The 27,084-nt window shown below is 36.7% G+C and overlaps 1 protein-coding gene across 10 annotated transcripts in view; it reads left to right on the top strand.

Moving 5' to 3' along the window:
* msi2b (musashi RNA-binding protein 2b) overlaps positions 1-27,084 on the top strand; it is a 288,248-nt gene that overhangs the window by 204,722 nt on the left and 56,442 nt on the right. For all 10 annotated transcript variants that reach the window (XM_067364757.1, XM_067364759.1, XM_067364755.1 and 7 more), the window contains exons 8-9: positions 2,773-2,855; positions 25,104-25,218. In XM_067364757.1, coding sequence (XP_067220858.1) covers positions 2,773-2,855; positions 25,104-25,218 — 198 coding nt within the window. The remainder of the gene's footprint in view (positions 1-2,772; positions 2,856-25,103; positions 25,219-27,084) is intronic.

The following is a 27,084-nucleotide window of genomic DNA, read 5'->3' as shown; positions in this document are numbered from 1 at the left end:
AGATAATTCAGCTGGTGTTTTCTTCCCCAAACAAAACAAATTGTACGTATAATAACTGAGAGGTCACGCGGCGCTGGACCAGAGGGCACCGGCTTGTTTATCCCATGCCCTCTTATCATCCCTCCCGCCTCTTCATCTGCTCTTATCACGGTCAGTGTTGAGAGGGGCTCCACAGCTTCCTGTTTTGGGTTTGCTGTCAACCCCTTTGACCTGTTGACCCCGGGACTTATCTCTCACTTTCTTAAAAGCCAAAAGCCTTGTCTAAAAGCAGCAGGGCAAGTGCTCTATCTTTGCTCTTGTTGCTGTTACTGGAAGGCTTGTAGAACGCAGCAGACTAAGTGTGAGTGTGTTTGTGTGAAGAGGCATGATCCCCCACAACTTCAAATGACATTTATGATATTTTTTTATATATATATAATAATATTTTTATTCTCCATAACAAAATAAAGTTTAGTTTTTTTGGCCTTGATATGAAGAAATAAATTCTCTGCTATCTAGTTACAGTTGTCATAGGTATTTTAAAAATACTTAAAAAAAAAAAAATAAATAAATAAAATATCAACTCATACATAGACTTGAATACACATCTATGAGCATCTATTAATTTCTATTTTAAATATTAAATATCTGATTAGTGCTGCAAATCGATTAAAAAAATTAACTAATTAATCACACTTTTTTTTGTAATTAATTGTGATTAAAAACATTTACAGATTTTAATCTTTTTATATTGTAATAATTGTAATACTCTCCAAATGAATTTAGAAACAACTTAGTTTATTTTAAATATTTGTTTAATGGCATCTTTTCATAAATTAAGTCCAGTGTCACTCATACTAATACTGGTACTGAAGTCTCTATGAAAATTATAAAAAAAAAAAAAAAAAAAACATTGATTATAGACATTCAACATTACAGTATAACTGATAATCGATTTCAACATTTTATTAGGTTTTAATTTAAGCTTTTAATTTAAGTGAACTTAAAATCTTCACATAAACCCATTATAACAAAAGTCATATTTACCTGTCGCCTTACCTGTCTAACAGGTAGGAAATGTATAGAAATGGAATAAAGTTATCAAACACTTAACAGTCTTCACTGCATAAACTATAAATTAAATATAGCTTAATTCTTATTAAAACTACAATTTTCTCTGTAACATTTTGTTCTTTGATAACATTAATGACAGACATCACAACAACTGGTTTATTAGGCTGCTGTGACTTTAAGAGCTGTCGCCGCCGAACATGACGCATATCTCATTTTCTCACAACTCTAAGTTCATATAAGGCGTTATTTAACTATTTATTTAATACGGCTCTTATGAGGATACTGGACAAAACAGGAATTTTGGCATAATTCTGGGTGTTATTGTTTGTTCCAACGCGAAAGAGAACTCAATACTGGCGCGTGTTGCTGTGTACACGAGTCGTGTGTGAGACACGACATTCACAGACAGCACGTTCTTGTTTGTCTTTTGGCGCTTGAATAGTTTAAAAGCATTTGCGTGAATAAGAGAGTGATCATATAATGTAAATCTAGCAAAATTATAACGGATAAAACGGATGCTGCCTTCATTGCAATAAACTGAAAAAAATTATCTTGTGCGTTAAAGCGCTATTTTTGACAGCACTAAATTTGTTATATTTATTGTTGTTTTGTCATTATTAAAATATATTAACAAAACTGCTTTATTATTTTTGAAAATTGATTCTCATTATTAGTACCATTATACAAAATAAAATAAAATATACAAAACAGCATTTAAAAAAAGAAGAAGATTATAGTCAGGATGTGTTCACTCAAATGTATTCAAGCTGTACGGATCTTTTTTTCTTTTTTTTTTTTTTACTTAATGATTACATTACGACATTTCATAAATTTGTCATGAAAACGGTGAGTGTCTACTGGGTGTATGTTATGTCAGCTGATTAACATTCAAGACTAAAACTGATTAGTGCTGCTAGTCCCCCACACATGTTTCAGATTGTTTCTTGCCCCCTGTTTGCGTCTATATTTGTGCATGTGTGATTGTGTGTTGCAAAACATCCAGGTCTAGTTTGAGATTTAATCTCAATGGGTTTTAGCTATCTATCTATCTATCTATCTATCTATCTATATATATATATATATATATATATATATATATATATATATATATATATATATATATATATATATATATATATATATATATATATAATTTTTTTTTATTTTTTTTTTTTATTGTTAATCACAGGATGTTCCCCGTTCCTTATGGATGATGTGGCTCTGTTGTGCTCTGTGAGGTGAAAATGGATCCTCAGTAGAAGCACTTAGGAATGGGGAAAAATAGTGTGTCACGTATTGAAAAACTCGCAAAGAAACATCAAATATTTGGTAATGGAATTCAGATGCCGGCTGGCTCTACAAATCCCATTAAAACAGCTTTGAGCTTCCTCCATCTCTGAGGAGCAGACTCAAAGCTATTTTAATAGTGCCCAGGACTTCATCATTTTAACAGCAAAAGAGTTCCTGCTCTGTACTAGATACATAATTTGCATGGCATTAGGACCAGATAAAACGAAGATTGCTGCACGATTCAATGGCTCATTTATGCCTGCTCCATACGATAATAGCAATCAACAGATATTTGTTGCTTTTTTCCTGTTCATTTAACTGCTTCTGTGTTGGTTCACTTCAATCATGAGCTGTTTTTTTTTTCTCCCCTCCTTCCTTTCTTCCCCTGTTTTCTCTCTTCCCCTTCTCCCATCCTCGTCTCCTTCACAGGATTCGGCTTTGTAACTTTCGAGAACGAGGATGTGGTGGAAAAGGTCTGCGAGATTCATTTTCACGAAATCAATAATAAAATGGTGAGTTGGTTTCACCTCTTTGCAATTTTTCAATTCAGGGGCCGGGATTAATATTTGATCCTGGAAGCAGAATGGGTGCCTGTAATGGGCAGCGTACAGTGAGGGTGACAGGGCTGCTGGGTGCGTGCGCGTTTGGGTGGGGGGTGTCATCCCTATCCCCGACCAGCCTGCTTTCAAGGGGATGAAGAGTCACTGGTGTGCACCGGCCACAAACCATGAAATTGTGTCTTGGATCCCTGTCTGCCAGGCTGGGAGTAAAGGCCTGTCTCTTTTCCCCCGTCGCAATTCCCTCAGCCAGGGAAGACTGGGAAAGGATCTGGCAGTCATTCTGGGGGCTTGTTAAAAGTGTGTGGTGCAAAAGATTGAAAGAAGATTTAAAAATCAAAGCCTGGGTGCTTCTTGCATGTTGGCACCTGATGCCCTGTCCCATGATTTTATGTTTGCTGCTATGGTTCGTATTAGATTTCCCCATGTCTTGCCAAGCTTTTGAGAATGAAAGACAGCAGAGGGACATGGTTCCTGACCTTGAGGCTTCTCCAGGCGAGCCACAGATGCAGCTTGCAGTGTTCGCAACGAATCACCAAATGAGGACAACCCTGGTGTCATTCTACATGACAGCCAGTTAGCCGGATTTTTAATGAAGGTCAGCGCTGTCAGTAAAGTTCAATTACTTATACTTACAAATCACTGAGAGCCATGAGCCTCCTGGAGTTTTCCATGTGATCAAACTGAGGACTGATTTGTGGCATTGATGGCCAGTGTTGGGGCGTTAACTAGGTAAATTTAACTACATTGGTTCGTTATTGGATCTTTTTTTTTTTTTTTTTTTTTTTTTCTCCATGAAACGGTTCAACAACAATTTATTAAAAGTTTAACAAAAATTACATTTTTGGGACCCTATGAAATAAGTTTTTTTTTTTTTTTTTTTTTTTCCTTGAATTCCATTTTATTTTTACTGAATTCTGTTTTCTGTATTCCAGAAAACATAACTAAATTTTTATAATCAAAATGCATGTCTAAATAATTGAATTCATAAAAACAACAAAATTAATTTCTGTTAAAATTTATTTTTATTATTATTTTATTTTATTTTTTTCAGAAATTCTGTGTATTTAAAATTTTCTGACAATCAAATGAATTTCATTTATCTTTTAATCATATGTAATTAAACAAAGTTTTTTTGTCAAAGTGCTGCACAACAGAGCTTCAAACATGGAGGAAAAATTGTGATTATTCCTTAAAATGTTTTAATAATAATTTATTATCATTAATTTTAGTATTATTATTATTGCATTGAGATGAAGCTAAATTCTACTGTACAACAGTAATATATTTCTGTCACAATTTCCAAAGTTAAACCGAACTTTTATTTTGACGGGTTGCCATGAAGACCTTTGAGTTTCTGTGTGTTTATGATATGACAATAGTTTTTCCTCAAATGAAACGGTAAAATGCTCACAAAGTGACTCTCAAAGCGGTTCTGGAGATGAAGTTCATACATTCATGTCCTCGTATAGTGAGGCGGCAGAGGCTGAAAACACCGCGAGCATCACGCGTGCCTCAGTATGTCGAAAATGAAACCACACACTGCGGCATTTATTCACACAGAGACACAGAGAACATGCAGGATTCATATGTAAATAGTCTTTTTGTGGTTTAATATTCACAGACACTAGTTTATATCATGATTTGATTTAAGTGTACTGACCTACTTTTTATTTATTCTTCAAAAATGTGTCAAATTCTGTGACATTCTGCTTTATACAGTTAATTGTATAACGCAGAATTATACTGGATTCCGCAATTCCATCCACATTTTCTCCATCAAGGAAATCGTAGGGCCTTAATGTTGATGCTCAATTTTATTGGTGTGATTATATGAGATTGTATTGCAAAATAGCTTGTTCAAACTTAATTTAACTACTTTAAACAGTAGTAGTGTTAATTACAGTTTCAAAGTAGCTTCCCAAACCCTGCTAATGACATAATATATCCCAGTATTCCATTCTAAACATGACAACACAGTGTGACCAGCCTCTCCCCTGTCTCTCCATTGATTTTTATATGATATTGCATCAAATGTTCTCATTATCCAACGAGCGTCTAGAGAAAGCCTGAATTTTATTTTCTTTTTTTTAACACGTTTTCCCCCAGCGTCTCATAGCAGGAACCTCGTTGTTGATCGACTGGCTGGCTTAAATTGGGCCATTGGAGAATTACTTGCATAGCTAATAGCAGTCACGAAGGTTTAAGAAAAAGATAAATGTGGCGAAGGGAAAACATTTACTTAAAATGACAGCTTTGTCATGGTCTCTCAGTTCAGATCATTTCTCAGATGATACGCTGGGAACGGAAAGGCTTTAAAAAAACAAGAAAAAGGTCAAGGCGTGTTGGGCAGAAACCCGTCCTTCCTTTTGCTCTTCTTACTGATTTCAATTGCCATCATCAAGTTGCTTTTGCCAACAAGATCAAAGTGGTCTCTGAAGCCTCGTCTGCTAGCAGGCTTGTGTGCATATTTGACTTGCTAATTCGACCATGGTAATATTGTTATTATCATGAATATTTTGTACAGCGGCCGTAATGATCTCCCTCTGCTTGTGGAAATGCCAGCTTTGTACGTCGACTGCCTGCTTGGTGAGCCGCCATCTTCAGAGGCACCATCTGTGACCCTCGACCCTAGGCTGTGGAGCAGAGAATGAGCCAGGCTCAGTAGCTGTTTATAGAGAGGCTCTGTTGACCCAGTAAGGCCACTCTCGAGCTGCCAGGGCCCTGGATATCCATAAATGACCCTAAATGGTTCCAGGATCTGGAAAGCTGGACCGGTGAAGGTCTCTACAGACTCCAGGCTTCCTGATCAGCTCATTTGATATCTGGCCTGGAAATATAGCCAGGCATTAAACATTCAGAAGACATTTCCTTGATCCACAGGCTTGGAGACAGGAACGCAGCATCCAGCAGGCAGGTTAGATCCCACACGAAGGGGTTGAGATGGATGGAGATTACCTTGCAATGAACTCTCTCTGTAGATATTCATTTGAAATGTAAGTCCACTTTAGAGGTAAATCATTTAGGGAGCCAAACACATATTATGTCTTGGTTATTTTATCAGTGAAAATAATTAAACGATAGCACAGCACAACTAGTTCCAGATTACAAAGATAGAGAAGAGAATCACTATTAATAGACCGACCCTAATGGTTGTTTTGACTATTTTCCATGCCTTTCGAACAGCACATTCAGAGCCATAATATCCTGTTAAGTCTGTGTGGGAGCTTTTTTCTGAAGTTCCATTCCAAACATTCTGCAATTTATCAGGCATTCCAGGGACTTTTATCTCCTCCAGTGCTGTCTGTCATGAGGAATACTGTGTGAACGTGAGCCGACTTGGTCGGATAAGTGGTTGAAATCCTGGACTGCTATAGAGCATAGTTTCATGAACATTGTTTCTACCAAAGGGTTTTACGGGTCATTCTTGTTATGCAGCACCTTTTTAATTTCATCACAGAATTGTTATATTGTGATAAAAATAACTAATATGAATTTATATATATATATATATTTTTTTTTTTTTTTTCCAACATGAAAATAAAAAACAGTATTATTATCAATAATATAATATGATTTTGATATTTTATATGCTATTTTATCAATCATATTATATTATTATTTTTATATAGTTTTTCAATTTTATATATATATATATATATATATATATATATATATATATATATATATATATATATATATATATATATATATATATATATATAATATTTTTATATGGAATATTATATTATTTTTATATATATCTTTTTTTTATTTCATATAGATTACTGGTCAAAAGTTTGTAATAATAAGTATATGTTTATTTATATTTATGTATATGGGGGGATATGAAAGTGCACTGCATAGTGGGAATGACCCTTACTGTGCAAAATGTTAAATGTTAACACCCTAAAAAAAAGAAAGAAGAAAAAAGAAATACTCAATCTCACTAATCGACAAGTGGGATGTTGGACCATTGTGACTCATAGCTAAATGAGGGAGCATTCAATAGATGGCTATTTTTAGGTACCAGCCCAGGAAGTGTTATTTATAGACTGGAGGCTGTTTGAAACCATGGAAGAAGTGACTGTATCCTGACCCCATGTAAACCCTCTCTCTGGGAGTTCTCATGGACATATGACTGCACATGGTATCTCCCTCTCCTTTTTTGATTCTCTGTCGCTCGCTCTCTCTCTCTCTCTCTGGGAATCATCACCTCTCCAACCTTGGAACAGTATGGACTGCATAAGCCATGTCTCCTCACATCATATTCAGGAACACATCCTTTTCTTTATCCGCCCGTTACTAAGTGATCAAGTACTCAGTCAATACCCTCCTTGCCCCTAACGCGTAAAGAGCAATGCCGCACCATAACTGTGCGTGCCTGCAGCCGAATTATGTGAATTCTATGTTCATGTCCTCACTGGCGGTGCCCTTGCCTCCCGCAGGCAGTGTGGAGGTTGTCGCTCTCATTTCTGTTACCGTTCCCGCCCTTCTCTCTCAGTGTGCCCCGGCCGCCCAGCCAGGATTGCCGCCTGCCCACAGCGAGCCGGGCCATTAGCATGTATGATAAGTGCCGAGTGTGTCGGCAGGCCAATTTAGTGTCTGCCTTGCCGCGCTGAGGCCCCAGCCTGTGCTATCATTGGAAGATAATCTACCGCTGTGAGGAGAGAAGAGGGAAAAAGTGTCAGTTCACGAAGGGAGAAAATGACTCCTATTTTTCCCGCCCCCTTTTTTTTTTTTTTTTTTGGCCTGAAGGCTTGCGGCTCTCTGAATCTATCTTCAAGATGTGGTGCAAACAGCGGTGACAGTGCAGAGTTAGTGTGCTTTCATGCCTGCTTCATTTAGCAGGCGCGTACCGAAACTGAGTCTGGTTAAATATTTGAATTCAGATTTGCTGAGAAATGTTGAATTTAAAAATATAGAGAGTATGTGACTCAAAGCATGAGTAATTTTTAGCTTAGCTGGAATATTTTTGCCAACAGCTGCAAATACTGAGGTGAAAAAAATCAGTAAGTAATATTTATATGATCTGTAATCTATAAATGTATGTTTCTTAAAGGATTAAGGCCTGTTAACACCAAGAACAGAGAACTAGCCTATATTTGTGTCCACACAAACACACAATATCACTCTGTTTATTATAAGCACACGGTGCAGTTATATTGTCTGCTGATTTAAATGCTCAAGCTCTTTAAAGCGTAATGGTACGGTGACCGGGAGGGGACATGTCCGGTTCATTTAGTTTTGTCTACGCGATTTGTTTTACGCGATGTAAAGTCGTGGCCTCGAGATCATATGGTGAGGGAACGATATATTTTTATATGTGTAAACAACCTGCACGACCATGGCAACCTGGAACTATCACAAAAAGGATGAGACTAATAATGGTTCTTTGATCATATAAATGCATATTTACATGCTGAAAATGATAGGCATGTATGCTCTTTTTTTATCATGCTATTCTAAAGTCCTGACTCACGAATATTGATTACTTACATATTTTTAATTTAGAAAGAGAATGGAATTAAGAAATTATTATATTAACATAGTGCATATTATATTGTATTGCACGCTCGAATGCATTCGAATGAATTCAAATTAAGTTTATCAATAAATGTTTAAACGTTGTACATTTTAATCCCATCCAAGTCTTTTAAATCCATTCACTTATCGTTTATTTTTTATTTAATATTTTTATATTAATTACATTTGTACATTTATTTCCTTTATTTTCCCCTTAATTTCCCATATTTCTTTATCTAATTAATATTTTGTACTTTGTTACTGAAAGTTTGTATTCGGTAGGTTAAATACTGTAAATGCCCGATCATGCCAATAAAGAATGTTTGTATTTTTGACGACAGTAGCTTAAATGAGCATCTGTTTTCTCTTGTAGCCCCTCGTGCCTATGACAGCATTCAAATTAATTCAGAGTTTAAGTTTAAAAAATGTGTTACTATTTTAGAATATTTTGTTCATTATTTTTATATAACCTTTGAAAGCTTTATTTATGATTTTATTTTATTTCTGTAGGCGCACAGGAATTTTACAGGGAGTTAATTTAAGGGAATATTTTATATATATATTAGTGGTGGGCCGTTATCGGCGTTAACGTGCTGCGTTAACGTGAGACTCTTATCGGGCGCTTAAAAAAAATATCGCCGTTAATCTATTCTCAAAGTTGGGTTGGGAGCTGGGTCTATACTACGCAAGCTATGATGACTTTCACCTTGATATTTTAGGATGTATACCTAGCCGAATTGACCCTTCGCAAAGACCCGCCCCCCTTAGTTACTGTTGCCTTGTCCGACAAGCCGTGGCGCTGTGACGCCACACACAGTGATAATGCATCACGGAGCAAAGAGGACACTGACAACACGTCAACAGACAAGACAGAGCAGGTTACTTATGATATTAAACAAAGTCCCAGCTTTCAAACTGTGTAGTTTTTTAAGAATTTCAATCAATAAAAACTGTTTTGTGGCTCTTTAATATGTCGTGACCATGGTGGTGACAGATTGCTGTAGCGCCTCAGCTCAAGAGGCTCGTAAACCGATCATATCTTACTATGAGTCCGTTTATAGCATCAAATAAACATGAATGAACATGAGCATCAATGTTGTTTCAAACGCGGAAAATTTTTCAAGTTTAACTCCACCGAGGTTAATCTTCTAACTCTTATCTGCTTTGTCAGCCAAAATGGCGGATTACTTTTAGTCATTTGCTGCGTCCCAATTCGCCTACTTATACTACGCCCTAAAAGTATGTACTCTTTCTGTGAACAAAAAGTACTTACTTTTGAGTGTGTAGCAAAAGAGCAGACAAGCTTTGGGACATACTATCACGTCATACAATCGTGTCTTTGCTCTCTGTCGCATCCAGTCACCGAAAACTGGCCTGTCAATCATCTTACATCCTCCACATTTCATTTCGCTAATTTCCTACCGTATCGGAGAGAAATGCAGCAGGTTGATCTACAGTCGCGAGTCTTTTATGTGGAGAACTCTCCTCATATTAATGCATAAAGATGGCCAATCAGATCTTTATAAAAGTCCACATTGGTATTTGCAGATGAAAAATAACACATATAACATTAAATAAATATTTTCTATCAGTTTGAACTGATTATTAGTCACTCAAACAGCCTCTCAGCGTCGATCGTGCATATTCGCCATGTTTTGTAGTTTTTTACACTTTACTCGTGTTTGTAGTTCTGAACTGAATCCTTGTCCAACGCGCAATAGGTTGTGGGCAATATTAGCCTTTATAGTGTGCACAGATCCACACTTCGAAAATCTACCGGAAATAGTAGACCATCCGGGGACTTTTGGCATACTCTTTTCAACATACTATGCTTTGGGACACACTTATTTTAATCTCACATACTATTTAGGATGGATAGTACGGACATTGGGACGCAGGGACAATTTGGGTATCTCCTTGGATATTCTGAATGTCTTCGGCAGAATTCAAATGAGCCATTTTAATCTAGATTTAAAAAAATATAAATATATATAATCTATGCCGACCACTAATATATATCCTTTTGTGATAGTTCCAGGTTGCCATGGTCGTGCAGGTTGTTTATGCATTTAACTCGTGGCCACGAGAAAAATATATCGTTCCCTCACCATATGATCTCGTGGCCACGAGTTATCACATTCCCACAAATTAATATCTTGTGGCCACGACATATTATCACGTTCCCACGAGTTTATATGTTGTGGCCACGACAAAACTTAATGAACCGAACACGTCCCTTCCCGGTCACCGTGGAATGGATTCTGATTGGCTGTCAAAGTTTTTATCATTCATTAGCTTGGAAAAAATCATTCTGAAAGTAATTTCAACAATACACCGATCAGGCATAACATTATGACCTGTGACAGGTGAAGTGAATAACACTGATTATCTCTTCATCACGGCACCCGTTATGTGGGATATATTAGGCTGCAAGTGAATATTTTGTCCTCAAAGTTGATGTGTTAGAAGCAGGAAAATGGGCAAGTGTAAGAATTTGAGTGAGTTTGACAAGGGCCAAATTGTGATGGTTAGACGACTGGGTCAGAGCATCTCCGAAACTGCAGCTCTTGTCGCGTGTTCCCGGTCTGCTGTGGTCAGTATCTATCAAAAGTGGTCCAAGGAAGAAACAGTGGTGAACCGGCGACAGGGTCATGGGTGGCCAAGGCTCATTGATGTCGGATCCAACAGACAAGCTACTGTAGCTCAAACTGCTCAAGAAGTTAATGCTGGTTCTGATAGAAAGGTGTCAGAATACACAGTGCATCACAGTTTGTTGCGTATGGGGCTGCATAGCCACAGACCAGTCAGGGTGCCCATGTTGACCCCGCCCATCGCCGAAAGCGCCAACAGTGGGCATGTGAGCATCAGAACTGGACCACAGAGCAATGCAAGAAGGTGGCCTGGTCTAACGAAACATGTTTTCTTTTACATCATGTGGATGGCCGGGTGCATGTGCGCCACTTATCTGGGGAACACATGGCACCAGGACACACTATGTGAAGAAGGCAAGTCAGCGGAGGCAGTGTGATGCTTTGGGCAATGTTCTGCTGGGAAACCTTGGGTCCTGCCATCCATGTGGATGTTACTTTGACACGTTACTTTGACTACCTACCTAAGCATTGTTGCATCCCTTTCATGGAAACTGTATTCCCTGGTGGACGTGGCTTCTTTCAGCAGGATAATGCACCCTGCCACAAAGCAAAATGGTCCAGGAATGGTTTGAGGAGCACAACATTGAGTTTGAGGTGTTGACTTGGCCTCCAAATTCCCCAGATCTCAATCCAATCGAGCATCTGTGGGATGTGCTGAACAAACAAATCTGATCCATGGAGGCTCCACCTCACAACTTACTGGGCTTAAAGGATCTGCTGCTAACATCTTGGTGTCAGATACCACAGCACACCTTCAGGGGTCTAGTGGAGTCCATGCCTCGACGGGTCAGGGCTTTTTTGACAGCAAAAGGGGGACCAACACAATATTAGGAAGGTGCTCATAATGTAATGCCTAATTGGTGTATCGTTCCTCTGTGCCATTATAGTTGTGGTGTGGACTCTGCTATTCTTTTATACTTCGAATGATTTTTAGATCTACATCATTTGTTATAGTTATCATCCTTAGTGTGAACTGACCTATAGTTAAAAAAAAAATAATAATAATAATTCTGCCATTTACTCACCCTTGTATCATCTTACTTTCTTCTGTAGATACTTTGACCTTTTTTTTATCTTTGTTTGTACCTCTATGTGTTTATAAATTAGTTTAGCAGTAAAGAAATTAAGTAAAATAACGAACGCAGGTGTGAAAACCCTTTGTAGGTCTTGCGATTTTTTTTTTCTTTTTGTAAATAGCAGCTAAGCACATTTCAAAGTATGTCTGTTTATTTGTCCCCCTCTCTAATCACCCAGAACTGTTTAGCCCTTTTAATCTAATAGATGTTTATTGTCGCTTTGTGTGTGGTGACTGTAGATGTATTTACACACTCCTGTCACAGTATCTTAAGAGTAGGTTGGGCTAATGGAAGGGGATTGTGATATTTGAAAAGATTACAGTAATTCAGCCGGTTGTAATGGAGCAGGCTGTTTCCGGAGAGCTCTTCGAGATCTGGAAATGTCACAACAAAGAAAGGAGGAGATTCAGCACATTCGCAACTTAATAGAAGGGCGGACAAAACCAAAGGAAAAATAGTCTGAATGTGTGTGCGCGCATATGTCTAAAATATATAAGAAGAATATTTATAAGAATAAGAAAGCAGAGAGATATGGGGCTCATTCCACATAAATGGTGTCTTTTTGTTTCCTCATTAAAATGTGTAAACAGTGTAAACTACCCTCTGGTTTTGTCATTTGGGGGTCACACTTGCGTTGTTTGTGGTCAAAAGTTACCCAACACCTGAAACTTTTTTATTTTCATTAAAATTAATGTAATATATTTTTGCTCAGTAATATTTTTTTTCTTTTTTAGTTTGTATTTTTTGTAATTATGATAAACAATTCCCATAGAAAATATTTCTCCATTTTTTTTCTAATTTCTATTAATATTATTTTTCATTTAAATTAGTATTTCATGTTAAAATAGAGACAACGCCTTTACAATCCAATTGAAGGCAGATTAGTGCCATCTGGAGAAAAAAGAAAAACATCTTTAGTGCCATGGTTTAACCGCTTGATTCTTGTATAGCTCTATATAAATAGGCTTCTAAATTCTCTAGTTGTTTTTAGACATAAATACTTATTTTTAGAGATAAATACTTATTTTTATTAAGTTGTGGATTTAAATATATTTAAACATTCTCAAATACAACGTTTTGTAAAGGTTTAGATTTTTGTTTGTTTGTTTGAAAAGCTGGTTTGAAGTGTCAGTTTTTGCATTTATTTTACTACAGTCAAACCTGATCACATAGAAAGACATTTTGTTACACATGACATCAAAATTCAACAAAAATGTAACACAAATGAACAGGAAAGTATATTAAATTATTCAACCTGATTTCAACCTCCAATATTGTTACAGCCACACCATGTGTGTATATAATAGTGTGTTGTTTGTGTGTCTGTGGGTGTGACTATTTTGCACTTTTGATATTTTAGAGTGTCACCCCTTCATTGTTGTGCACTTTTTTTCTGCATTGTCGATATGTAGTTTGTACATGCAAAAAAAAAAAAAAAACAAGTTTATATTTTCATATTTTTGCGTATTTCCCATTCATTTCCAATGGCAGTCATTTTTGACCTGAACAAAACAAGTGTGACTATTTTTTTTTTATGAAATAGCTTTTTCGAATCAAGTCACCAATTATTTATTTATTTATTTTTAATAACATCCCAAAGAAGCAGCAATATTTAAATTTCCACCCCAGAGGGTTAACAATGATTAAGGGTACGTTTACACGGCAACAGTGTACTAAAAATGTCAAAGTTTTTCTTTTGTGTTTTTTGCATACCGACAACAATGTTATCAAAATGATCCCCATTCACATGGATCTGTTAAAATGACCAAACACACTGTATTATTCATGCCAGGCCAGTAGTTGGCGATGTCATTTTGTAAAGAAAAACTAGCGCCTATAGACATGAAATCAAAGTTTTCACAAATTTGTATATTTGTAGAATACACAGAGACGATAATGGTATAGTTTTCAAAAACATGCACCTTGAAACCCATTTTCAAAAGTTTGTTTTCAGGCCCACAAAACACATATAAAGTTTTCAGTTTTGTAAAAGGTGTAAAAGGCCCCTAACTGACAACACCTTTTACTATGTGCTGTTAAAGACATTTTTGTACACATCAAAAATCCAGAAGCTTTATTTAATAAATTTTTTTCCCCCTTCTCATTAATGTTTTTGGCCTATCACAGTCCATATTTCCAAATTTTCAAATTTTAATTAACATTTCAATTTAAAAAATACCCTGGCTGTGGAGTTATTTATAGAATAAGTGATTGATTTGATTGATTGATTGATTGATTGATTGATTGATTGATTGATTGATTGATTGATTGATTGATTGATTGATTGATTGATTGATTGATTGATTGATTGATTGATTGATTGATTGATTGAAATGAAAGCCATTAGACATATATTCTCTACAATACAAAAGGTTTTGAGGTCAGTTAAAAATAATAATAATTATACTTTTATTCGGCAAGGATGTGTTAAATTGATCAAAGGTGACAGTAAAGACATTTATATCATCAGAGAATTACATTAAATATTAACTAACGCTAAAAAAAAAAGTTTCCACAAAAAAATTAACTCTCTGAGCACATTTGAATGATTTCTGAAGGATCATGTGACACTGAAGACTGGAGTAATAATGCTGAAAATTCAGTTTTGCCATCACATGAATAAATTACATTTTGAAAAATATTAAAGTAAAAAAAATAATAATAATAATAATAAATTGTAATAACATTTCACAATATTACACTTTTTTACTGTATTTTTAATCAAATAAACACAGCCTTGGTGAGCATAAAAGTCTTCTTTCAAAAACCTTCTTACTAAATAATATAAAATCTTACAAAATCTTTTAAGTCATAATTTATAATATATATGTTATTTTGTGGAATGCACCAATACTTAATTGACCTTGTCAAATATAATACCTTACTGTTAGGGAATTATGTCAAGGTCAGGTGAGGTAGGGGATGCGAACACATTATGATATAAATGTGAAGGTAAAAATGTGTGGTGATGAAAAACGAGCAAGTGCATAAGGTTGTGTTTTACTGTTTAAATTACACCAGATCAAAGCCATGATTAAATGTGAACGTTGTTCAGTCTGTTGAGTTTTTTTTTTTTTTTTCATTTTATCTGTATGTGCTTACCAGAGTTCTCACTGTAACACGCTGTTGAAACAGACATTCTGCTTGGGAGGCATAAATAGCCTCTGACAGGCTTTCTTTTTTTGTTGGTGTATATAGATTTCTGTGTCAGATGGAATAGCTGTAAGTGTATCAATAATGTACGGGAGCCCCAAGTCTCCGATGTAATTTAATTCAAGTTGCGATGAATTATGCCTCCGTGTTAAGCCGAGAGTTCTGGTGCCTCTGGGCAAAAGAGCAGGGGGTTGTTTTCTTTTTTTCTCTCCCCCTTTCCTCTAATGTCTGTTATCTCTGGGAACTGTACAAACAAGATGCAGCGTATGGCATGACCTCTTGCGCAAGTGATGTAACAGGAGTTCACTGGGAGAGCTGTGATGACATTTAAATATGCTATATTTGATGGGACACACACACACACACACACACTGTACTAGGCCTGCAAAAGACAGCTTGAGTTTTTGGATGTGTATAAATCCTCATATTTGAAAACAGTTGCTTCCACATTAAATTTAAATATGAGTTTGCTTCCTCTGTGCATGCCGTATGCTGCAAAAATCACACATCCCCATCCTTACAGGGCCAGCAAACATAAAAACAAGAACATATGCACAATGTTACTGAACATTATAATCTTTAAGAGATTAAATGGTTTTTTTCTTTTTTTATTACAAAAAAATGCAAATGTGTATCTTTAATGACATTCATAGATTATCATGTAATGATACTGACAAAAAATTCATTTTGACACCCATTTAACTGAAAATAATGGTTCAGTAACTGAATCAGATGTTAGATTAACGGCTCCGATGGATTCAGTTCAGTGAAAGATTCATCATACTGATCCAAACCCATTATATGTCTAACTATTCATCAGATAAAGAGTAATTCATTTGGGAATCAGACTACACTGTTCTCTCTCCGAGTGTGTGTTTGATTCACTAAAATGAACCGGCTCATAAGAGTCATTTGTTTGTGAATCGATCAACACTTGTAACACTGGATGTTGTTTTTGGCTTGCAGTCCACAAGGACAGCTCAAGAGAAAGATGTTCCTTGCCAATATTTCAGTTTTTCACAGTTTGTTACATCAAAAACAGTAAACTCTTCTTAAAGCCTGGAAAACCTCTTCACTTGACCTGCTTCATTTGTTGTCGGGATATGAAGTTAGATGTTTGATGGTGAGAAGTGTTTTTCAAGCTCACTCTCAGAAATGAAAAATGAATGTCTGAATGAGGGAGGTCCAGTGGATTTGCCTTTCTGTCTGGCTCTTTGAACAATCTCCAGCGGTACGGAGGGTGGAAATAAGACCGATTCCTCAGGCAGCCCACCTCAGATATACAGCAAGCGCATGGAATTCTAACTCCATCATTGTGACAATCTCTCCGCGCCAAGGCTCATAAAGGTGTCCCTGTTTCTCGGGTCCCTGCCTGTTTAGAATGCACATTTATTTATCGAGTTTGGTTAAGTGCCTTTCATATCAGGCATTATGTGATCCCGAACTCTCAGGAGTGAGGCGGGTGTCCCGGTGTTTTGCAGTTTGGCAATTCTGAAAGTAAAAAAGAGTTAGAGTGAATGAATCAGCTTTCTGATTCATCCTCCTTTATCCTCCTTGTCAGAGGAGAAAGCTTTTTTTCTCTCTCTCTCTCTCTAGCTGAAAGAGAAGCAAATCTGCTTTAAGGAGGAAAATTTAACTGTCTAGTGTTTTGCAGCTACTCTTGAGGTTTTCTTTCTTTTCTCAATAGATTTTTCAAAGTGAACATTTTCAGATTATTGATTCTCTTTGTGGCCCACACATGCTAATCTATTATTGGAATATGATTATGCTATTTATGATTCATTTAAATAGCAGAGGAAGTGAATTTTCAAGAGTTAATCTGGAACATTGTAAATTATTTATTTATTTATTTATTTATTTATTTTTTTATATATATAATTCTATTGATGAGAAAGCAATTGCATTTTTTTTTCTGCTTTTCAATTTTTTTCTTTTTCTTTTTTTACAAAACAAAACATCCCTACAAGGATGTCAGTGTTGCAAATACATTGTTTTTGTTTGTTTATCTACATGTATATATATTTATTTAATATATATTTTTTAAAAATATATTATTTTAAATTTTATTTAGTACTTTTTTATACGTTTATTAGTTTTTTAAATTATATAATAATAACTTCACAGCCAGTGCATTTGTTTTCTTTCCAAAAAAACCCAAAAACTGCTTTCTTCAAAAAAAAAAAAAAATCACAATCAGTGCAATCAGTAATGCAAGTACATTTTTGTTTTGAAAAATGGATTTAGCTTTGCTCAAAAAATCTGAGGGCACGCAATGCTTTTGATGGCCTTGTATGTATGTATGGAGCTAGAAATATGACAAAACAATTTGAATTTGAACTGTGTAAATTTGAATTATAGACAAGTGTCATTTAACAGAATTGAATATTAAGTGCCATTTTATATAGTTTTGAATTAGATTTTTTCTAAAACTCGAATGGACTTTTGATTATGTAACAAAATTTAAAGTTTTTATGGCAAAATTTTCTACATTACACTGTATTTTCAAACAGCGTATTTTTTCTGAATTATTAGACTGCAAATATCCACTTATTAAAAATACAGCTTCAGGGTTTCAACATGAATAATAATTTTGAAACACCAAATTCAATATTCTAAAAATGCAGCAAGTGACCCTTCGCCAGGAGTTTGATTGACAAGCGATCTAACCAATCAGAACGCCGCATCCGCCATTTTGTCCGACAAAGCGGCCAGTAGTTAGAAGATTAACCTCGGTGGAGTTAAACTTGAAAAATTGTGTATATTGACGTCTTTCCGTGTTTGAAACAACATTGATTCTCATGTTCATTCATGTTTATTTGACGCTATAAATGGACTAGTAGGAAGAGGTTTACGAGCTGCTTGCGCTGAGACGCTACAGCAATCTGTCACAACATATTAAAGAGTCACAAAACGGTTTTTATTGTTTGAATTTCTTAAAACTACACAGTTTTAAAGCTGGGACTTTGTTTAATATCATAAGTAACCTGTTCTGTCTTGTCTGTCGACATGTTGTCAGTGTCCTCTTTGCTCCACAATGTATTTTTCACTGCGTGTGGCTTGACAGCACCACGGCTTGTCGGACAAAGCAACAGTAACTAAGGGGGGCGGGTCTTTGCGAAGGGTCAATTCAGTTTGTACTGAAAGTAGGTCAGAGGTCGAACTTCGGAAAAGGGTAGAGGCTCTCGGAAAAGTTAAATGTCTAGAATTCGAATTTAAACAATTCTAATTCGGAACTATATAAAATGGCAGTTAATATTCAATTCTGTTAAATGACACTTGTCTATAATTCAAATTTATAAAACGGTTAGTTCCTGTCCTTGATTCTGATTGGTCTATAGCTGTGTTTTATTCACGATAAAAGATCAATTGAGCGAGTTTATTACCTGCATTCAGATTTAGCATTTTCCTTGAGGTCAGTCCTATGTTCATAATAAAAAATATGTTTAAATGTCCGATGTATTATCTTGTCTCTTTAACAGTTAAGGGGTTTTCGCGTGACTGACAGCGCTAGTCAAAGCATTTGTCAGTTGCATCTTGTTCCGTTTTCAAAACAATTCAGTCTTTTAAATATAAAAGTCTTTGCCGCCATCTAATAACTTCTGTTGCTGTTCACGGTCAGGGACTATTTTTTTTCTGGCGGAGGGAAGGCTTTTGCAAAAAGTTTACTTCATGAAAGTTGCATTGATACATATTTCTGGCTTTAATATTTGTATTGTGTGGTAACCGTTTTATAAAAGCAATAAGGTACTCGAGGCTAGTGCTGTATCGTGAATAAATCACGGCTGAAGGGGTGACTTATTCACAGTACAGCACAGCCTCTCGTACCTTTATTGCTTACTTACACAACTCAAATTCAAATAATTTTGTCATATTTCTAGCTCCATATGTATGCAGCTTGTGGTCTCCAAGAAATGTACTTTTGTGAAACAATCCCCCTTTTCAAAGTCAAAACAGGTGGCTGAAGTTTTAATGCGAGTGACATTTCTTGTCACAAGGTCAGGGCAGCAGATTAGCAGATTGGATCTAATCTATCCCTAACCAGCCGGCTAATAAGCCGCGTGTGTGTTCTCTGGAGCTGATCGATCCTGTCTCACACCTCTCGCCCGCTCACACTGGCTCTGCCAGGGACACGGACACTAATGGCCACATTTGCTCCAGCCCACCGGTACCGTGTTCCCGCTCATGATTTCCCGACAATTAGCGAGGAGAGTGGACGCACCCTGTTCTCATCTCTGCTGTCATCCTTTCCACCCTGGACTTCCACTTAACCTGCTCTCTGAGGTGAATGGTAGATGTGAGATATTATGGGGTTTTGAGTGCATTCACACACACACACACACACACACACACACAAACACCTTGAAGTCTCTATTGGGCTCCGAGTGGCAGTGCAGTCATTAGACAGGTGGCAGGACTAAATGGACAAATAAAATGTTCAGTAACACTTAACCTTCAATTAATAAGCCATTATATAAATAATTCTCAACGCTATATAATTAAGAAATACAAGCATTATTATGAGTTTAGATATGGCTAAAGGGCATTTTTACCTGCAATGTTCACAATATAACATGTCCACAAGTGTCTTACTGCTTTTATGAAAAGAGTACTATATACTGAAATACAAAATTACAAAAAAAAAAAACACAAATTAACATTAAAACTGTGTTTTAAGCATATTTAAGTGTCATCCTTCCACTAGATCTAGAGTTTTTTTCATAATGATTAACAAATCAGAAGTTCATGTCATTAAAATATAAATTAACTTCTGTAGATGATCTGTTAAGTGTTACTGTATATAATTAAAGTTTTATTAGTGAAAGTGTTGATTTTTTTGTTTTATGGCCTTTTAAATATATTTTTAATAAATTATAATTGTTTTTTTTTTTTTTCTTCTTCTTTTTATCAAGAAGAGATTTGAAAGCAGGCAGGATGAGGTGGGAACAGGCACAAAAAACTCATTTTGTCCACATTAGCAACACTAGGATGCAACTTTGAACTGCTCGATTTCCTGTCACATATTTTTTTTATTTAGTTTCTCTTAAAAGTTCATGCGATATCACATACAAATAAGACTGCATTTTGTAGTGAGGTTCTCATTTGGGCTTTGTTTCAAAGTCAATGGTCCGAATTGGATCTAAAGTGCAGACGTCCATCTATCAATATTTCTTCCTTCCTGTCCTTTCCTCCTCTTTCTCCCTCTGTGCAGGCGTGATAACGTAGCTGCCCCGTGCTCTCAGGTCATTAGCCACGGGCCTTCGTAGTTTCATTAACGAGGGAAGGGAGCTCATCATTGGCCTACCTCGACTGACGAGGGTAATTAGTTAAGTAATAATGTGGAGCCGTAGTCATGGCTCTTAAATGCCCATTGATGACAGTCAGATCGGAAGCCAGGCTTTCCTCGCCTATTAGCAACACACAGAGATTGCAGGCCTCATCACTGAAACCACACACTGACATAATTACACGCATCACACTCACACACACACACACACACACGCTCTCTCTTTAGTGCCAGTGCCTAATGAAGGCATGTTGTATTTGGAGAAGTCCTGAGGACTTGAATACTGATTACGAGTACTTGTTGGTTTATGTGTTAATTTTTGGAAAAGAGACAGCAGTGTCTGAAGTTTGTTAGCTTGCTCAAAGCGTGAAAATACAGCTTCCTTTTAGCACTTTTGTTGACATAAAAGGTCATTTGAAGAATGGAAGCATTATCTTTAACAGATATCTGGATTTCCTTTATCTTAAGGTGATGAAATTCAAGGATATTTTCTCCCACAGTTAACATCAAGGTCAACATACTGTCATAGAGTCACCTAGCTTGATGTGTTACATGCTGGCTGGATTAATTAATTTAGAAGAGCTCTGCCAGTTTTTTTGAAGGTATTAATTTTTATTTTAGGCTTTGACGATTAAAATGGACCGTAAGATTATGCACATCACATATGTGTCTGATCTGTTGAGAGCTGACGTGTTAGAACAGCTGGAGTGGTGAAGAAGAATAAATACACACTACAAGACAAAATCGTGTCCCCTTGCACAAATTCAAGGAGTTAATTATTTTGTTTTGTTGATTTGCTTCATTTTAGGTTATTTTTATATTTTTTGGTGGTACCTGACACTATTCACAAACTAATCTCTAACTACTTAAAGGTACAATTTGTGATATTTTTTTCCGCTAGAGGTCGCTAGAGGCCTATTCAAAACAAAGGCGTAGTTTGATGACGGCAAGTTTTAGAGCGGAAACTTGGGACATGTGGTCTCCATCTCAAAGGACGGTGCAAAAGAATAGGGATTGGAGTTTGGAAGAACTCATGTTCGTGTATGCGATTACTAACGTTACTGTAGTGTGAAGCAGAGCAGGACCGAGTGTTGCGGGAGCTGAACGAGGAGCTGGAGCGATTGATCAACACACGCCTCACGAGCAGCGGGACTTTTATTATGACACAGTCGCTGGCGTCGCTTCCGCTTTTCCGGTCATGAGTTTACGGGAGCTGTCCTTGTCGACAGAACCAGCGGCAGATGGTAAACAGTAATTATGTTCCATAAATAAGTAACACAATCCACCATAAAATGTGCAAGAAGTAAATAAGGAACTGCTTGAAGCAAGCTAGTGGTTTGCTGGACGCTAGACACTACTTCCGCATTTGTCCACGGCACTGTTGTCATGTGGTTTCTACGTCAGTAAAGGCGGTAACAAAGGTAATTGACGTCATTGACAGGCGACTGCACTGCCCCGTGTCACTCTTTAGAATGGGAATTTTCTCATGATTTACAAGTCGTTGAAAACATTAGAGATATTTTTAGTAATCAGCTGGAGAAAATATATAACACTAGCTTAGTGGTTTTTGGATATTTTACTGCAAAAATTTTACAAATTGTACCTTTAAATCACTTAAATCAGGGGTTTTCAAACTTTTTGATGTAAAAGACCACCAAATTTGATTTCGAAGGGACCTCCTCCTTAACCCTTTAAGCCCAAAGTGTACCGCTGGTGGCACACCACCCCCTGCAAAAAAATTACTAAGCAATGTATATGAAGCCCTGCAAGACCCATATGTAAGTAATATACCGAAGTGGCATTTATTTCACATTTTCGCTCATAACTTCATGAAACAGCTCCAATTGTGGAACACATTGTGCACATTATTATTTACAGCAAATTTTCTCGATGAAAATGAGTCCAAAATCATAATCAAATAAGTCGATCACAAGATATTCCTCATAGAGGAATGATTTTAAAAATGCCCAAATGCTGTAACTTTTGATTACTTTATACTATCATCACAAAATTTGATCCAGATGCAGCTCATATGTAGGGGAACTAATCCAAAAAAGAATTGTGTACCTTATTTCCTTCCTGAGTTATTGCTTGTCACATAAGAAATATATGTAAAATTGCAATAAAATATATGGTAACACTTCAGTTTAGGTTCTTTTAACTAGTTGCTTATTAGCTTGCATATTAATAGTATATTGGCTGTTTATTAGTACTTATATTAATGCCATATTCTACATTCTTAATCTTACCCAATACCTAAACTTAACAACTACCTTACTAACTATTAATAAGCAGTAAATTAGGAGTTTGAGGGGAAAAGTCAGAAGGTGCGTCCCAATTTGCGTACTTATGCACTATTCTATGATTTTTTTTAAGTATAAATAGTGCGAGTAGTGCGTTCACACTGAAAATTCCAAAAAGAAAAAGTGCACTTTAAATACACGGATGATGCACTAAATTAACGGAAAAAATGAAGTGTGGAATGTTGGACACTTCGTGCACTCGACTGTCGCAGCTTTAATTACGTAGTGGAGGGGAAGGGAGGATCGGACTCTGTTGTTAAATGACAAAATAACCTTATACAATTCACACACTACATGGATGAGTGCATAGTGCACAAGTACATAGTGTATAAGTGCATAGTGTATAGTGCGTCATTTGGGACGCAACTATAGTTAATCGTTTATGTGTGTTCCCTATACTAAACTGTTTTTTGTATTTTATCAGCAGTTTCTTAGCATAAAAATGTCCAAATGTAATTTTTAAAAAATTATCTAAAAATGTTAAGTTTTCTATCAAACGATATCTACTTTTTGACTCTCCTTGGTATAGTTTTGGAGTTATGAGTCTTTACTTTTGTGTATGTCACTCAGAAAAAACAACTCTAAAAATGCCTTCAGTGTTTAAGGGTTAAAAATCTAAAGGCTGCTATATATTTACATGTTTACAGACCCATTTATACTCATTTATATATAACAGTGTTATTTTAGTATTATTTATATAGATTGTTGTAATTATTAATATTTTTCTTTTGCTTTTATTTTTATTTTTTCTATAGTAATTTTAGTTTTAATAATTTTGTTTTTGTGCTTTAGTCATTTTTATTTATTTTTATTTTTTTTTACATTTCTCTTTAGCTTTTTAGTTCAGTTTTATTTTTAGTAATTTTAGTAGTTGAACTTAGACTTATTTCACTCATCAAGGCAACAGAGTTTCAGTGGGCCACGTTTAAGTTTTTCCATCCAATATTTTTACTAAATTTCAACTTTATTTCAATTAACAAAAGTATATGCAGCCCCTTGGGGCTAACTGCAGTTTGGAAACACCTGTTTCATTGCCTTCCCTGACATTCATTGACATGTAGTTTAAATCACATAGTTAAAACATGAACGTTTGTTTTTTAGTCAGTTGAACTGACACTCCAGAGAAGAGCAGGCAAGCATCTGTAATACAAATGGACAAATAGAGGTTGACATGGTCAGGGCATAGTGTCTACAATGCCCTACCAGAGCCCCTCATAGTGCTCATAGTCAATTTCAATAAGCCTTTTGTGTGCATTTACCACTATATTTACCCTAGGCGCCATGTGCACCATGGAGTGTGTATACATGCACCACTAATCAGTCTGTCAAACACTACATACCCTCCCGGTCATCTGTGCTTTCATTGGGCTTAAAGAAAGCATGGTTGCATCTCTCAGGTGGTGTAGGTTTTGTTGACACATCATGTGCACGATGCCGTGCACAATGTTATGGTTGATATTTCTTACCGTGTCACTACCACAAACCCACGGATCCTTCATTCTGGAGCTGTACTTAATTTTGATGCTGGTGTTTTCAGTTGGTCTGTCACTCTTGACGCCCACTCTGTGTGTTCTGTCATGAGCAGACTCTTAACTGTGCATTGTGGAGGAGTGCGAAATGTCAGTCAGCACAGCAGGAAAATTATCAGTAGAAGGCGTCAGGGAGCTGGTTGGGAGCACAGGGGGGTGATCAGGGGAAGTGCCCCGGGTAGAAATGGTTCAATGATGAGCACCAGATTGGAGTGGCAAGACGGTAGGGAAATGATGAGGAAACAAAAAAATAAAAAATTTTTTTTTTTTTTTTTTTTTTTTTAAAGAGAACCCCTCTCTCTCTCTCTCTCTCTCTCTCTTTTTTTTTTTTCTTTTGCCCGAAGACAGTACACGCCATGCTTTCGCAAACACACAAACATCAAAAACGCTCTCTCAAAATGTGACATTAAGGCAGTACATAACCGACTGAGAAGCAAAAACACTATGATTTCAAAGGCTGAACATAGTGTTTGTTTTATTCATTTTTCTAACAAGTGATGTATTATCCTTATCAGAGCCCCATTAGTTTATGTCTGCAAGGTGACACAAGCCAAATATGAACAACACTGTTCTGATGTCCTGTGGCATGGACATTTGTAATAGTTGAAGCTCCTTGATGCAATAAGTGGTCTTATTAGTAGCTAGACCACTGAGACAACATCTTTTGTGCTTCATCCACAGGTAGAATGTAAGAAGGCCCAGCCGAAAGAAGTGATGTTTCCTCCAGGGACGCGGGGGAGAGCTAGAGGTCTGCCCTACACCATGGACGCCTTTATGCTGGGAATGGGCATGCTGAGTAAGTGTCATCTCAATTTCCTGCTAACAATTATTCTTATATTAACACTGTCAATCACTGCTGTAATCTGATTATTGACTGGGATGCTGATTTAAAATCAGCGTGAAACAGCCTTTAGCCCATTTTACTTCAATGTGATGTGTTTCTAGGAAAAAGTGGATATACAGCCAGAAAAAAAACAAAATTTATTTTATCCATTTGATTTGATTGGATTGAAAGTGGGTATTACATATGGACCAGCACAGTGATCTTTATATGACTGGTGTTTGAAGAGGAAGGGTTAAAAAAGGGGGTTAAACAAAGTAAAGTAGCTTCAGAAGCAGAGCAAGTTACTAGATTTTCATAAAAAGACAAACATATTATTTATTTTATTTTTTTGCAGTATTATTCTAATGTGCGAACCAAATAAGACCATGAACTTCTATTACAAAAGTAAATGAGGACAAAATACCTTACCTATAAGTTCACAATGTTTTTTTTTTTTTTTTTTAACTTAAGATAAAATGACCAACTCAGACTACATGAACACAAAAAAAGTTATCCTTAAAAACATGGAATTTATTTATAAAATATTATGAAAAAAAAGAATCTTTATGTATGTTATTTGTGAAAACACTTTTATTAGTTTATTAATGAGATCCGCTGATTCTGTGTTCATGTGAATCTAGATCTAGTTACTCCCTGGGTGTGATTTTAGAGCAAATGTTGTCTCATGCTGACCTCAGAGACAAATGGTCACTTCAGAATGATACTTATAAATATGTCTGTTCAGGCTTTAAGCATACAAGCTGAGCTTGATGGCGTGGAACAAGTGCATCACTGTAAACTCAGAGAACAAAATGGCAAATCATAATGTTGGAACAGGCAGACAGGGAGAGGCAACAGCCCATTGAAAGAGCTCCTCAGAGAGAGCACTGGGACCGGAGCTCCAATGTTGGCACGGCGCTCGCGTTAACGTCGCCACGCTCCGCTAGCGGCTCTACGACTGCCGTGGCAGTTGAAACTCCTTTCCATTTCTGCTGGGAGCCCCGCTTCAGAGTCTTCACGGATGCGACACGTGCGTGCTATCAGAGAGACGAGCACTGGAACCCGTCAAACACCAGCGCCGTCATCCCGACACCGGCAAGAGCTCGTCTTGACGTTTTTCTGTAGATTTGACGTGTGTCAAGAGGACAGGAAACGTAGAATCAGACAAGAATACCCGCCTATCAGCTTCCCCCCTCCCAAACTTCAATCCCCCCACCCAACCAGCTCCAGTGACAAGAGATAATTACTGTGAGATTGATCGTCTGCTGAAAGTAACTGAAGCAAATAAATCGTTTGATGCCTGGTGCAGAATGCGAATGGCAGCTAATGGGTGAAGCTGCAGGAGAGGTCGTCCTGCCCGTAATTTGACTTGATGAAGCATCCTCGCCGGGCCCGCATGAAATATGCTATTGATATTCAGCCAGATCCGCTTCCAGCTCCACCAAATCCCTAACCGACCCTCACCAGAGCAGGGCTCCACATTATAGTGCTAAATGAAGAGGAAAATGTAAGTAATGTTGAGTTATGAACCTATGATTTCAACAAACTGACCTCAGTTTTGAGGGCGAATTCTTCGGTTATTCGGAGTATGCAAGAGCTCATCGTGACCTCGCGCCAACATCTGGTGCCCTCTAGCATTTTAGTAGTCCATGATATCATTGGGCTTCACAGTGCCAACAGCGTGATGTCAGCTCAAGTTGACTTGAGATGAGGTTGATGAAATTATGCCGCAAGTGGGTGTCATGAGCTTATTAGGGTTTAAAGAAGATCAGTGTTGAACAAACAGAAATGGAGGAAGATGGAGACAGTGAGAGCAGAGAGCCGGTTAAAGGGGGTCGC

This window comes from Chanodichthys erythropterus, chromosome 17 (genome assembly GCF_024489055.1).
Source record: "Chanodichthys erythropterus isolate Z2021 chromosome 17, ASM2448905v1, whole genome shotgun sequence".
NCBI lineage: Eukaryota > Metazoa > Chordata > Actinopteri > Cypriniformes > Xenocyprididae > Chanodichthys > Chanodichthys erythropterus.
Note: the sequence above shows the minus strand (reverse complement) of the source record. Positions and strands in the feature narration are given on the sequence as shown.